Consider the following 14,844-nt stretch of genomic DNA (forward strand, 5'->3'; position numbering starts at 1 on the left):
TCAATGTTTCAGGCTTTCTATCCCTCTCCCTTCCTCTCTGTAAAAGATCAATAAAATATATATTTTTAAAAAAGAAATAGTGGTATAGCCCTAGCTGGTTTGGCTCAGTGGATAGAGCATTCATTGGCCCTTGGGCTGAAGGGTCCTGGGTTCAATTCCAGTCAAGGACATGTGCCTCTTGGTTGCAGGCTCGATCCCCAGCATTGGTCGGGAGCGAGTGTGGGAAGCAACCAACTAAGGTATCTCTCTCACATGGGTGTTTCACTCTCTGACTCTCTTCCTCCCTTCCACTCTCTCTCTAAAAATCAATGGAAAAACATCCTTGGGTGAGGATTAACAAAAAGAAAGAAAGAGAGGAAGGAAGAAAGAAAGAGTGGTACAAACCTATTGTGGGGTTATAAGTATATATACTAGGAAAAAAAATACCTAAAAGTGATTGTCTCTTGGGATTGGTACTATAGGTGGGAAAGGATAGGGCAGGTGTAACTATCTTTTATCCTGTAACCATGGGCTGGAATTACTTGGATTAAAAACCAAAATCAAGCCCAGCCAGTGTGGCTCAGTGGTTGAGCATTGACCTATGAACCAGGAGGTCACAGTTCAGTTCCCAGCCTGGCACGTGCCCAGGTTTCAGGCTGGATCCCCAGTAGGCAGCATGCAGGAGGCTGATGATCAATGACTATCTCCCATCATTGATGCTTCTAAATCTCCCTCTCACTTCCTCTCTGAAATCAACAACAAAAAATTTTTTTTAATCAAGCCAAAGCATAGTTTTTCATGGCTCCTCATTGCCTGTAGCATAAAATCCAAGCACTTTAGAATTAGCTATACAGGCAGTGTCAGTGGCTAGCTAAATTCTAACCACTACTTTAGATCCAGCTCTTCTACTCACCCTCTGCAATTATTGGGGCAGAAATGGATTAGTGGAGATCAGCTATAATTATAAGAAATATTAATCATGCTGTTAACCATGATTGTTCTGATTAGAGAAAGTTCATTCTAACCTGGCTGAGAGTTATACACCCCGGGACATAGGAGCCAACATTGGAATGCAGTCTATCCTCCTTTTTCTGGAACTACCTATCATTGTGGAAAGATTAAACAATCTAGTCCTGTAGATACCTGGAAGTGCCCACCCTCGGCGATCCCCCCAGCCCGCATTGCCTGTAGCCTATAACCATTGTGCCTTGCCTAATTTCCCATGCCTGTAATTCTTTTTTTTTTGTAATTTTTTTAAAAAAAATATATATATTTTTTTTATTGATTTTTTACAGAGAGGAAGAGAGAGAGATTGAGAGTTAGAAACATTGATGAGAGAGAAACATCAATCAGCCGCCTCCTGCACCCCTCCTACTGGGGATGTGCCCGCAACCAAGGTACATGCCCTTGACCGGAATCGAACCTGGGACCCTTCAGTCTGCAGGCCGATGCTCTATCCACTGAGCCAAACCGGCCAGGAAGTAATTCTTACTTCCCCATGTAATCTTCCTCCCTCTTCCCAATATAAGCAGCTGGCTTGTGGGGAGGGGCAGAGCAATTTTTGTGGTCGACCTGCTGCTCTCTCACACTGCTGGCAGTATTGGAATAAACACTCATATGATTCCACCCTGCTCAATTGGCTCAAGCTGTGACAGGCAGCCGGGACCCACTGGTTGTCCGGTTACACTTCCTTAAACTCCCACATCCATGACTGAGCATGCTTAGCCTTCATTCAGCAAACACTTATTGGCGCCTGCTGTGTACCTGGCTGGATTCCTGTGAGGCTTGGGGGTAGGGAGAAGGCGCTGTGTTCTTCCAATGCTCCTTTAGTTACAAGTCCAGAATCGCCCAATCGCCCAGCCCTAAGCATTCCAAGGCCAGAGGTTGTGTCCAAAGCCCTCAAACACACGAACACACACACACACACACACACACACACACACACACACACACACACACACGGCTCTGCGCGGCTTTTCTGAGCATTACGGTGCACTCCTCCCACCCCCGCGAAACAGACAGACACACACACACACACACGCATCACACACACACACACACACGCATCACACAAACGAGCATTCCAGACACCACCACTACACACACACACACACACACACACACACACACACACACACACACACACACACGGCTCTGCGCGGCTTTTCTGAGCATTACGGCGCTCCCCCGCCCCCGCGGGCGGGCAGGGACCCACCGGTTCCGGCACCCGCGGCGGAGCCGGGACGCTGGGGAGCGGACCCCGCCGGGCCGCCGCTCCGCTCGGCTCGGGCTGCAGGCCCGCATGGAGGGGACCGCGGAGCCCGCGGCGCTTGACCTGCGGGACGTGGAGAGCAAGGTGGGCAGGAAGACCCCCGAAGGGCTGCTCCGCGGGCTGCGCGGGGAGCGGGAGCCGGGACCCTCCGGCAGCCTGCTGCCCCCGGGGGCGCCGGGCTCGGGCCACGGCCTGGGGGACAAGATCCAGGCGCTGAAGGTGGAGCTGGTGAGTGCGGGGCTCCACAGGCGGGCGGAGGCGGGGCTGTGAGGTAGGACCCGAGCCCCGAGCCCCTGGGTCCCCGGTGTAGGGCCTGGAGGAACGACTCAGGGTTGGACTGGAGACCGGGGAGCTTAACTCTCCACCTAACTCAACAGGGTCTCTCTCGGGTCAATCCTATACCCTGGGGTCCATCAGTTGCTTCCCCGAGGGTGAGAAGCGTGTAGGTGGGTCCTGAAGGCTTGGGGTGAGAGGCAGGCTCCTGCAAGTTTTCCTGCCAAATGACTGGGAGGGGAGAGGCGACGACTGGGAAGCCCTGAGAACCTAGCACAGCAGAAATCTCCCCACCTCCCAACCCTACTCCTCACCCACAGGACCATCTATCCCCCCGCCGCCATGATAGGGCAGCCAGTTTTTCCTCCACCTGCAAACCGGGTCCGGGGTTTGTTCTTCTGAGGCCTCATGTTTCACCGCAGGAGTCAGCACAGTAGAGATTTGGGTGGAAAACTACCTGGACTAGGGCCACTAAAAACATCCTTTCTTTCACTAACATTCTCCCAATCTCCCTTAAAATAGTTGAAATTTCCTAGAACCTTAGCAGACATGAGTAGCAGCACTATCAGTGTTGGTTTCATCACCTCTGACTCAGTCTCCTCCTCACCAACCCCCCCGGGGGTACGCCAGATATTCGGATCTCATCTGAACCTCCTTGGGGAGAACAGGAAACGGGCACCCTGCCCCTTCCCGGTTGCTGCTGGGTCAGGATTCAGAGCCAAAAGAGCAGGTGGGACCCACCAGGCTCCAGGGCCGTGATTCCGGTGAAGGTGCTGATTTACACCTGCCATCGCTTCACAGCCGGTTCTGGGGAACCGAGGAATTGCCAGCTGCTCTCTGGCCACAGAGAGGATGTGCCTAATGTCTTCCTGGAGCCCCACTGTGTGCCCAGCTCTGTGCCAGGCGGAGCTGTGAGGGAGAGGGGGAGGGGGTCCTGGGGACTTCCAGACAGCCCCAGAGGCTGGGAGGAGAGCCTTATGGGCAGAGCAATCAGGGAAGGCTCCCTGGGGGAGGATCTGAATGCCATGTGTGCACTTGGCCTTGAAGGCTGGAGGAGAGCCAAATTCTCCAAAGTAGTGTCCACCTCGGGGAGGGGCCCGGCTTTGCCTCACTGAACAAGCTTTAGCTCCAGGCCTAGAAAGAGCCTACCTAGAGGGCCCTCCTTGGGGAGCTAACTTTTACCAAGGGCATGTGCCAGACTTCAGGCTGAGCACTTTACAAGTTCGGCTCTTAATCCTCATGGCAGCCCTATTAGGAAAGTGATATTTTATAGATGAAGAAACTGAGGCACAGAGGTTAAGTAATTGCCCAAGGTCCTACGAAGTTAAAAAGCAGAGCCAAGCTTTGAACCTAGATGACCTGCCACACTTTACATGTACCACTGCCACCTGCTTTGTGCCAGACACCGTAAACATACTTTATGGCATTCAGATGAGCAGAGCAGTCGCCATTTCCCCCCTCTCACAGATGAAGCATGCTTGTAGGTGCTGAGGGACTTGCCTGAGGTCACACAGGGAGGAGCCATGCCTCGGCTCTCTGGCTCTAACTCTTTTCTCCTTTGGTGGGTATTCCTTCTGTGAACTTTAAGGGATACGTTTAACTTCTGATCAGGTCTCAGCTCTTGACCCAGCCTAGCCTGGGGCCCAGGGTTAAAGGGGGAGCTTTATGGGGTCCCTAACAGGGAGAGGCTCCTCTGTGCCCCACGGATCCCTACTCCATTTCCTTCTCCCTGTTCAGGCCAGGCAATCATCAATCTCTTTTATACTCTGCCCTGCCCTCTGGGTTACAGCCAGGGAGGACAAGGATCAGGGCAGGGGGGTTCCGCCCTGGAGCCACTTGTCACAGAACTGGTCCGAGCCCTCTAAGGACTGTCCTTCCACAGCCTTCCTACCAGCTCCCCTGCAGGGAGGGGTCAGTCTTGCCCTTGAGGCCAAGGTCATCCCTGCCTCTAGGCCTTTTCCCTTCTGCCCAGCCAGACTCTGGAGTATGCGGAAAGGAAAAACAGTGGCAACCTCCTCTTAATACTACTTCCCAAATAACTGTTGTTATGACAACAACTGCACAAAACAGTTTGGGGGGAAAAAAAAGCTTTAGCCCACTGGTGTGGTTCAGTGGGTAGAGCGCCCACCTTATGAACCAGGGGGTCATAGTTCAGTTCCTGGTCAGAGCACATGCCCGGGATTGTGGGCTCTACCCCCAGTTTGGGGCATGCAGGAGGCAGCCGATCAATGATTCTCATCATTGATGTTTCTATCTCCCTCTCCCTTCCTCTCTGAAGTCAATTTTTAAAAAATGTGTTTTTTAAGCTTTAGGCAAGAAGTGGGAGGCATAGGTTCAAGTCCTAGCTCTGCTGAATCATCTTGAGATTCTGAGCAGGGCCTCTCTCTGGGCCTTAGTTTTTCTGCTTCTTCCCAAAGTGGGTGAAGACAAGTGATTGTGAGACCAGATGATCTTTAAGAGCCTTCTGGGTAATAATAGTTTGAGAATCTCAGTCCGTGACCAGGGATTTGGGACTGGAATTTTATCCTAGGGCCTGATTTGACCTGAGTGATAGGGAGCCATACTGTAGCCTCAGGGCTGGGCTGAAGGTCTGGTGTGTATGTGTTAAGGGGAGGAGTAGGGAATTTGAACCCCCTGTGGGGAGAGAATTGGGTTGGAGTGGCCTCTGAGGCTGCATCTCTCTTGAGCTGTTTATCCCCCTTCTGTTTCCAAAGAGATGGTTGAAATGAGTACTTATTTTTTGGCAAAAAAGCCTTGCTTTCTTCTGTTCCATGGAGTGATGCTGTCACAGTCAGGGAACCCCACTCTCACAGGACTGTGGAATCTGGTCCTAAGATTTGTTTCCCACCAACATGGTAAAACCCAACCTCCTGAACCCTGGGACCAGCAGAGGAGGACAGAGAAGAGTAAAGGCAAGCACATCACAGAACTGGATCTGACCTCCCCAGTACTGGGCTAAGCACCATAAATGAGCTGGGCAGGACCTGCTTTCAGGGAACTCACAGTGTGGCTTCGGGAAGAAGAGAGAATAGTAACTCTAGTGCAGAGTAAGTACTATTGGAACCCAGGTATGGCTTTCTGGAAGAGTCTTCATTTTAGAGTACCTAGGGGTTGTTTTAATACATTTTTAAAAATTGATTTCAGAGAGGAAGGAAGAGGGAGAGAGATAGATACATCAATGATGAGAGAAAATCATTGATTAGCTGCCTCTTGCATGCCCCACACTGGGTATCGAGCCCACAATCTGAGCATGTGCCCTTGACTGGAATTAAACCTGGGACCCTTCAGTCCGTAGGCTGAACCTCTATCCACTGAGCCAAACCGGCTAGGGCTGGCAAGGATACTTGAATTGGAGGAGACACTGCTTTGTCTGGCTAAGTTCTACTTAATTTTCAAGGCTCTAAGTGGAAATAGATACAATATATCTATTGCCTCTAAGATGGAATAGATACAATATATGATATATTTAAATGCCTTGAGAAATTCAGACAATTGGGAGATAATTTGGTGATGACTTATTGATAATTATATAGCAAACTAAGCAAAACAGTAGTAGTAATAATCCTATATAATAAAAGGCTAATATACAAATCGACTGAATGGCGGAACAACAAGTCGCTATGATGTGCACTGACCACCAGGGGGCAGATGCTCAAACTCAGGAGCTGCCCCCTGGTGGTCAGTGCGCTCCCATGGCTGGGAGCACTGCTCAGCTAGAAGCCAGGCTCACGGCTGGTGAGCACAGTAGCCTGGTGAGCACAGTAGCCGTGGCGGAGCCTCTCCTGCCTCCACAGCAGGTGGACATCCCCCGAGGGGTCCTGGACAGCAAGAGGACGCAGGCTGGGCTGAGGGACCCCACCCCAGTACACAGATGTCGGGCACGGGGCCTCTAGTAATAATATAATATAACATTGTAATAACATATTCAATTGTCCTCTCAGGGAATTGAACCATGACCTAGTTCATGGGTAGACACTCAACCACTAGGTAACATATTATTATTCTAAGGAAAACATAAAGTTGTAAGAAATGAAAGGCAACTCTAGTAAACCACATGGCTTAGCTGTGATTGAATTTTAATAAGATAAACACTGAATAATTAATTTTATTGTATATAATGGGAATATGGGGAGATGGAAAGAGTGCCTGTATGGCAGAGAAATGGAGAGTAAATTGAAAGAGTTAAATCCTTAACTTTCTATCATGTGGGAAGTCAGTAGAAAATAGCTAAAACTTAAAAATTAGTAAGTAGCATGTTATTTGGAAATTAGACCAAACAAGTACCAAATTAATTAGACAAGTACCAAAATAAACAGCTAAAAAAATTAATAGTTGTCTCTGGAGTGTGGGATTTAGGACAGTGATGGGGAACGGTTACCTTTTTATTTTATTTTAATTTATTGATTTTTTACAGAGAGAAAGGGAGAGAGATAGAGAGCTAGAAACGTCGATGAGAGAGAAACATCCACCAGTTGCCTCCTGCACATCCCCCACAGGGGATGGGGATGTGCCCGCAACCAATGTACATGCCCTTGACCAGAATCGAACCTGGGACCTTTCAGTTTGCAGACCGACGCTCTACCACTGGTTTCAGCGGGAACGGTTACTTTTCATAATAAATCTTGCAGAACTTTTTGCCTCTTTAATCTTTTTTTTTTTTTTTTTTGCCTCTTTAATCTTTATCTATTACTTTGACTAAAAATAGCACCAAATAAAAGGAACTTTTAAGTCGGGTGGCAGAACCGGGAGTTCCCAGGGAGGTATGCTAGAAGGGAAGCTGGAGAGATGGGCAAGAGCCATATTATGAAAGCCTTTGAATGCCAGCTGCTAAACTGTTTACATTTTATTCTCTGAGAGCAGTGCAAAGCCAATAAGGCTCTTGAGCAAGGGAGGGGCAGGTTCAAACTTGTGTTTGGGAAAGATAATTCAGTGCCTCTGAGTTAAAAGGGACCCTAGAGATTACCCAGCCAGTCAGTCTTACTCCCAGTACAAGCAGGGAGACGAGTGTGGTGGAGGAAAGCCCTGACTCCCTAGTCAGAGGGATTCCGACCCTACGAAGCTCCAGCCAACTCTTCTTCTCTCCCTTACCAATTGCTACCGGCACCCTGAAGTGACTGGGGGACAGGTTAGCTCCCTCTTCATCCCTCAGCTCCTGTCTTCTCTTGGCCCAGTCTACTTTCCAATGCATAGCTGACCTCCTAGCAGACGATTCGTTGGCTGTTTTTGAGTCTTCCTGGTGACTCTGGATCGGTTGTTTTAATAATAATAATACCTATCTATGAAGTTCAAAGCTCAGTAGGATCAGATTTTAATATTTAACATTTACTGAGACCTTACTCTGTGGCAAGCCTTACTCTGAGTACTTAATAAACAGCATCTCAAAATTCCACAGCTACCCTGTGAGGTGAGTAATTTAATGATATTTTACAAACAAGGAAACTGAGCTCAAAGAAGGTATGAAAGTTGGCGATAGTGGTATAGATAATATGTGGTAGAGGTGAGATTTTTAAGTAGTAATCTGTCTGCTTCTAAGCCCACACTTCAAACCCTTCTGTTTCCATGCTTGAAAACAAAACAAAACAAACACACACACACACACACACACACTTTTTTTTTTTTTTTTTTTTTTACTGATTTTGAGAGAGAGAGGAAGGGAGAGGAAGAGAGAGAAACATCAATGTGAGAGTGAAACATCAATTGATTAACTGCCTCCAGCAGGCCTCCCACTGGGGATCGGGCCCTCCACCCTGGGCATGTGCCCTGATCAGAATCAAACCTGGCAACCTTCTGGTGCACGGGACAGCGTCCAACCAACCGAGCCACACCAGCCACGACTCCCTGCTTCCTGAGAGTGACACATAGTTGGTTGGACCCCAAGGTAGGGAGCCTCTGGGAACATTTGGGAAATGCGTGGCCCAGAACCAGGACTGATTCCTTCTCCCCCTCCCCCAGGCTTACCTGCGCGCCATTGACGTGAAGATCCTGCAGCAGCTGGTGGCGTTGAATGAGGGCATCGAGGCGCTCCGCTGGCTGTTGGAAGAACGGGGGACGTTGACCAGCCACTGCAGCAGCCTCACCAGCAGTCAATACAGCCTGACAGGCGGGAGCCCAGGCCGCTCCCGGAGAGGCAGCTGGGACAGCCTGCCAGACATCAGCTCCACCGACCAGCTGGACAGCGTCTCCATTGGCAGCTTCCTGGACACCGTGGCACCCCCTGAGCTGGATGAACCGGGCAACCTTAGGGCTCCCCATCCTGAGATGGACTGGGCAAAGGTTCTACCTGGTGGGGAGAGGGCCAGGACTGAGCTGGACCTGACAGCCACCAAGCTAGGGAGCTTGAGGGCTGCGTGGAAGCCCCCGGAGGAGGGGCTCCAAGGTGGACCTCCTGAGCCACCAGAGGATGAAGACGCCAAACTGGGCTTTGAGGTCCACTGGTACTGGGGGCAGTGCCAGGATGATGTGACCTTCCTGTAACAACATGTCCTCCCTTTTGTTCTGCTGTGGCTCTTCCTTCACTGGGCCCTGGTCCCCCTTGAAATTTATTCTCTCTCAATTTGGGACTAGGAAGAGGCTGCATTGAAATCCGTTACCATGGAAATCTGCCCTCACCATCCCTCTGGTCCCTGGGGAGGCTATGCCTCTATCCCTCAATTATTGGGTCCCTAGAGCTATATATATTATACATACGTGTTATATATATATTCCCCATACGTATGTATATTAATTCTAGAGCAGGGGTAGGAAATGTTCAGCCTATGGACTGCATAAGGCCTGTGAAATCATTTGGTCTGGCCCTGCCAAGGCATTAGGGATGAGTTAACTAAATGTTTGACCAAGTATAGCCGGCTAATGTTTAAGTTGATAATTTTGTATGGCCTGTGAACAATGTTATAACTATCCAAATGGCCCTTGGCAGAATAGAGGTTCCCCACCCCTACTTTTGAGGGTGTGATGGTCTCTCTTTCCGTTTCCTCATAACTACGTAAGGATTTAAAGGATTTGGGATCCTTAGGAGGTCGCTCATGAAGAGATGTGGGAATAATGGCCTCCCTCAATGTCTTAAGAGCCTTGGCTGTCTCTCCCCGCTCCCCCCACCTTGGCCAAGATGGATGATTGTGGAGGGACATGGTCACTCTGGGCCAACCCTCCATGGATTAGCCTTCCTAGGAGCCTTTGGGGTTGGTGGAACCACTGTTTCCTGTTTGGTGAGTGATGTCATTGCCTGCCAGGATGGACTAGCCTTTCCACTGTACCAGTCCTTTGGTGGTATTAGGTCAGTCCAGCGGTATCTGAACCCCTGCTGCTAAAGGAGACCATGCCATTTATTCTCCAAACCATTACTTCCTGTGAGGGGAAGCATACCACCCCTCCTGGCAAGAAATTTTCTCACTGTCAGATGTTTATGCTTCTTCTCAGAAAAGTTCATACTTTTTAAACAGGGCTAGTCTCATTTCGTCCTAGGGGAATCTCGATTCCTCTGTAACCACATCCCTGTCTGGTGCCGGCACTCCTATATCTGTGCTCTCAGGGAGGGAAACCGGCAAGGGCCTCCGCCTGCTGCTCTCAGAAGCCTGGGCCTGCCCTGCCACAGTCAGTTCGCGTTTTACCCTGTCCCTGGGTTGTCTCCATTCTTGTATTCTGGCTCCAAATCTGTCTGCCAGGAGGCTCAGTCTTTGTGTCTCCACACCTTCTCAGTTTCCACTTCCACTTCAGGCTGCAGGCCTTTTATATGCAGATGAGTCCCCGTTGCTTAGGGGAGGACGGGCTTGAGGTCTCGGAGCTCTGGAGGAGTACCAGAATCTCCAAAGTGAGGAGGTGTCTTTCTTTCTAAACCCGTGACCCCCCCCTCCCCCACCTCGCCCCGACCCTCTACCATTCGGTCAAAAGTTCCTGCCCAGAGACTGGGACACAGGAATCCCCTTGTTTGAATTACAATGGGGGGTGTGGTGTTGGCCGGGAAAGACAGAGGCTCTTTAGTCCTAGGGCCCACGTCCCTGGAGGAGGGAGAGATCGAGGGAAAGGCCACTTTCCTTCCTCCCTCAGAGCAAGCCCTAGACTAGGACCTGAGGAGAGAGCAGGGGACTCGCTCCTCCTCCCATCCCCTCAGTGTGATTGGTATCACTAAAATATATCCTTAGCTTCTCCTCTGCTGCCCGCCAGCCCTCTCCTTACCACCCTCCTGGTCTTGGGGCTCCAGACCTCCCCACCCCCCGGGGCTGGAAATTCAAACACCCTTTTCTCCTGCCTCCTCTGTTGCCATTTTGTAGTGTGCCCTTGGGGAATTACCTTGTATTCCTTTTTGAAGCCAGCTTATTTGTTTAGTCTACAGGCCTCTGAGCTGAAGCAGTTGCCTGCCATCTTGTGGTCATTATGCACCATTGCCATAAGTAGCTGGGTGGAACCTCCAAATTCAAATACAGCCGCCCCCTCAGGGCACAGAGGACTGGAGAGACAGGCCTAGAGAGTCAGAGACTTGCCCGGTGTCACCCATGGCATCTCCTGCCTGCTAGCCTGCCCACAGTTCTATCACTTGGTCAGACTGTTCCTCCATCTCACCCAGTCAACACCACCCAAGCCTAAAGGGACTGAAAGCAGTTTTCTCCCATTTTAATATTTGGGTCCTCATCCTACTGTAAAGAGGCAGCTACATGTTCAGAGAAGGGCTACAGGCTCTGAGGAAAGAGAACCTTGGACCTGGATTGGGCCAGGGGTCCTCAAACTTTTTAAAGTGGGGGCCAGATCACGGTCCCTCAGAGAGCTGGAGGGCTGGACTATATGAACTACTAATTCCTACTGTAACACCTCGGCTGCGCTCACTGCCCAAAAAACCTGGCGGGCAGGATCAGACTACTCTGGGGGCCGCATGTGGCCCGCGGGCCGTAGTTTGAAGACCCCTGGAAAGGGTACACGAATGTGGTCTGCAGATATAAGGAAAATCAGTCCTGGACCATTTTTCTGGGAAGGGAGGGTGAGTAGGGCTGGAAATCATGGGATCAGAACTCCACTCGGCGGAGGTTAGAAGTGGGGCCTGGGGTGGAGAGGTTTGATGTTAGGAAATCCAGGTGGGTGCTATGGAGTGGGGGGCTCCGTATGTCAGGGTATCACAAGGAGATGTGACTTTTTTTTAAGTGGGTAATTAGGTAATTTAAAACATTTAATTCTTAGCAACCCTATAAACAATGCCTTATTAACAATGTGTTGTTGTTTAGACATTTGCTCAGGTAGTAATATAAGTAACAAATGAGTGGTAATGTGAACCTAGTTCAGTTTGATTGCAGGGGCTTAATTGGATAGGGTGTGAGGGTGTGGAGCTGGAGAGGCTTGGTCAGTTGGGATGCCTGGGCACTCCAGGTAGGTCTGGGCATCCTATCTTTATGCCTTAGACCCTATTTCGCTACCAGAGAAGTTCAGGAACCCAGCAAGCACACATCCTTGGTCCCTCCTATCAGCCTTTGGACTGGCTGCTTGAGACTTAGCTCTCCTGTTAACTTAGACCTTCCTAGCTAGCTCAGAGAAAGAAAGGAGGGGAAGGGTAAGAGAGAAGAGGGAATGAGATGGAAGTGGAGTGGTAAAAGTATGATCAGAGGGAGCATACTGTCCTCCGAGTGGGCCCGAGCCTTTGTCAGGGCTCCTGATAAAGGCAGAGATGCAATTGCTCTTGGCAACTGCAGAAATAGTGCCTGGGAGGATAAGGAGTGGTGCTGACTGGGGTGGGTACCTCGTGAAGACACAAGACCAGGTGAGTGGACAAGTGTAAGGGCCTGCATTTCGGATGGGGGCAGTGAGGCTGAGCACTGGACTGACTGGAAGCTCAGTGGCACCTTCGGTGAGAAATGCTTGGGGCTTGTAGACACAGCTCACTGTGCATGGTGCCAGGCACACACGGGGTGTTCAGTGACACCTGTTAACTAAATGGAGAATGAATGTATAAACCCACAAGGAGATGTGACTTCTTTAAGTGGGTAATTAGGTAATAATAGGTAATTTAAAACATTATTTAATTCTTAGCAACCCTATAAACAATGCATTATTAACAATGTGTTGTTGTTTAGACATTTGCTCAGGTAGTAATATAGATAATAAATGAGTGGTAATGTGAACCTAGTTCAGTTTGATTGCAGGGGCTTCTAGGAAATCTGAGTCTCCACTTGCCCCCCGCACAAGCCTTACTTTCCCAGGAGAACAGGTTAGTGCTGCCCAGCCGCAGGGCCAGCATACTAGTTTCCTGTTGCTGCTGTAATGAATTACCATAAACATAATTGCTTAAAATAACAAATGCATTAGCTTACAGTTCTGGAGGCCACAGCTCTGACATCAGTTTCATTGGGCTGAATCAAAAGTCAAAATGTTGACAAGCTTGCATACTTTCTGGAGTCTCTAGGGGAGAATCCACACTTCTTTGCCTTCTCCGGGTTCTAGAGGCTGTTTGCATTCCTTGGTCCAGCCCCTTCCTCCATCATCAAGCCAGCAACATAGCATCTTCACTCCCCTGACCTCTGCTTCCGTCCTTCTCTAATTCTCCTGTTTCCTCTTATGAGACTTACATTCTGATTACACGTCTTTATAATTCTATTGGGTCCACTGAGACATCTTCCCACCTCAAGACCTTTAACCATATCTTCCAAGTCCCTTTTGCCATGTAAGCTAAGATACTAACAGGTTCTGGGAATTAGGACATGAATATCAACCACAGGCAGAGATGGAGGGTGGGCAGGAGGGTGCACTCAGGGCCAGAATGAGCCTCTATGCTTTGTCCAGCCTCCCTTAGGCTGGTGCCAAGGGGGACAGGTCTAGCTCCATGTCTGGGGAACAGCAAGTGCCTCCTGAATCACATTGCCAGGAAGAGGTGAGAGTGAAGATCAGACTTGAGGGAAATTCTCAGTTTAGAGAACTTTTCAGTCCTGAATTCTCCTGCTGGACAACTTTGTCTTCAACATTGCCTTCTCTCCAGAAACATTCTGTACTCCTCAAGGCAGAAGATCATTACCAGCAAACTAGCCAGGGGTCTCTCTGGAAAGGGTAGATTTTTCTCCTTTAAAAAAAATTAATTTTAGAAAAAAGGGAGAGAGAGAAATACTGGTTTGGCTCAGTAGATAGAGCATCAACGTAGGGACTGAGGGTCCTGGGTTTGATCCCGGTCAAGGGCACATGCCTGGGTTTCAGGTTCAATCCCCAGTAGAGGGTGTGCAGGAGGCAGCCTATCAATAATTTTCATCATTAATGCTTCAATCTCTGTCTCCCTCTCTGAAATCAATACACACACACACACACACACACACACACACACACACACATGCACACAATATTTGGAGGAAAAAAAGAAACACCAGTTTGTTCCACTTATCTGTGCATTCATTGGTTGATTTTTATATGTACCTTGACCAAGGATTGAACCTGCAACCTTGGCAACCAACTGAGCTACCCGGCCAGGGTAATTTTCTCCTTTTATTATTTTTTATTCTTTAATAGCTAAACTCTCATCATCAGTTGATACTAGGTCTCTTGTTTTATTTGCTTTTGATCCTTAATCTTTATTCTCATTCTTCTCCCTGACCTAGGCATACACTCCAGTAGTGTGTTCACTATGTCTTTGTACATGTATGTGACTTTGAATACATATATATATGTATGTATATATATATATATATATATATATATATATATATATATGCACTAGAAGTCTGGTATACAAAATTCAAACACGGGTAGGGTTCCTAGGCCTAGCTGGCAATCAGGGCTGATCTGTGTGGCAACTGGTGGGGTGATCCAGGGGCCCCTTTTGGCACAAACCTTGGCCAGCCTGGGGGCCTGCGGGCTGGGGGTAGCTCCTGTGTTTGAGTATCTGCTCCCTGGTGGTCAGTGCACGTCATAGTGACCGGTTGTTCGGCCGTTCAGTTGATTTGCATATAAGGCTTTTATTATATAGGATACTTACGTGTTTTAATATATACAAATGGTATAATTTTATAATGAGCTAACTTTCATAATGAATTGGTCCATATTTCAGTGATTTGACACAATAAAGATTATTTTTCACTTACACAGGAGAACAGGCATTCTGGCTGGACAGCTCTCCCCCAGGTTCCTTCCATGTTCAGGTGGTGACAGCCTGATCCTACATCATAAGGCTCCCTGTTAACTTTTCACCAAATTATTATTATTATTTTTAAAAATATATTTTATTGATTTTGTACAGAGAGGAAGGGAGTGAGATAGAGAGTTAGAAACATCGATGAGAGAGAGTCATCGATCAGCTGCCTCTTGCACACCTCCCACTGGGGATATGCCCGCAACCAAGGTACATGCCTTTGACCGGAATC

The 14,844-nt window shown here is 48.9% G+C and overlaps 1 protein-coding gene across 1 annotated transcript; it reads left to right on the plus strand.

Moving 5' to 3' along the window:
- The first annotated feature begins 2,099 nt into the window (after window positions 1-2,099).
- LURAP1 (leucine rich adaptor protein 1) lies at window positions 2,100-14,564 on the plus strand. The gene is made up of 2 exons (XM_084874723.1): window positions 2,100-2,479; window positions 8,477-14,564. Exons 1-2 carry the CDS (start codon window positions 2,282-2,284, stop codon window positions 8,996-8,998), a joined length of 720 nt encoding a protein of 239 aa, XP_084730849.1. The 5' UTR covers window positions 2,100-2,281; the 3' UTR covers window positions 8,999-14,564.
- The last annotated feature ends 280 nt before the right edge of the window (window positions 14,565-14,844 follow it).

Source organism: Pipistrellus hanaki (genome assembly GCF_964339955.1).
Source record: "Pipistrellus hanaki genome assembly, chromosome: 2".
NCBI lineage: Eukaryota > Metazoa > Chordata > Mammalia > Chiroptera > Vespertilionidae > Pipistrellus > Pipistrellus hanaki.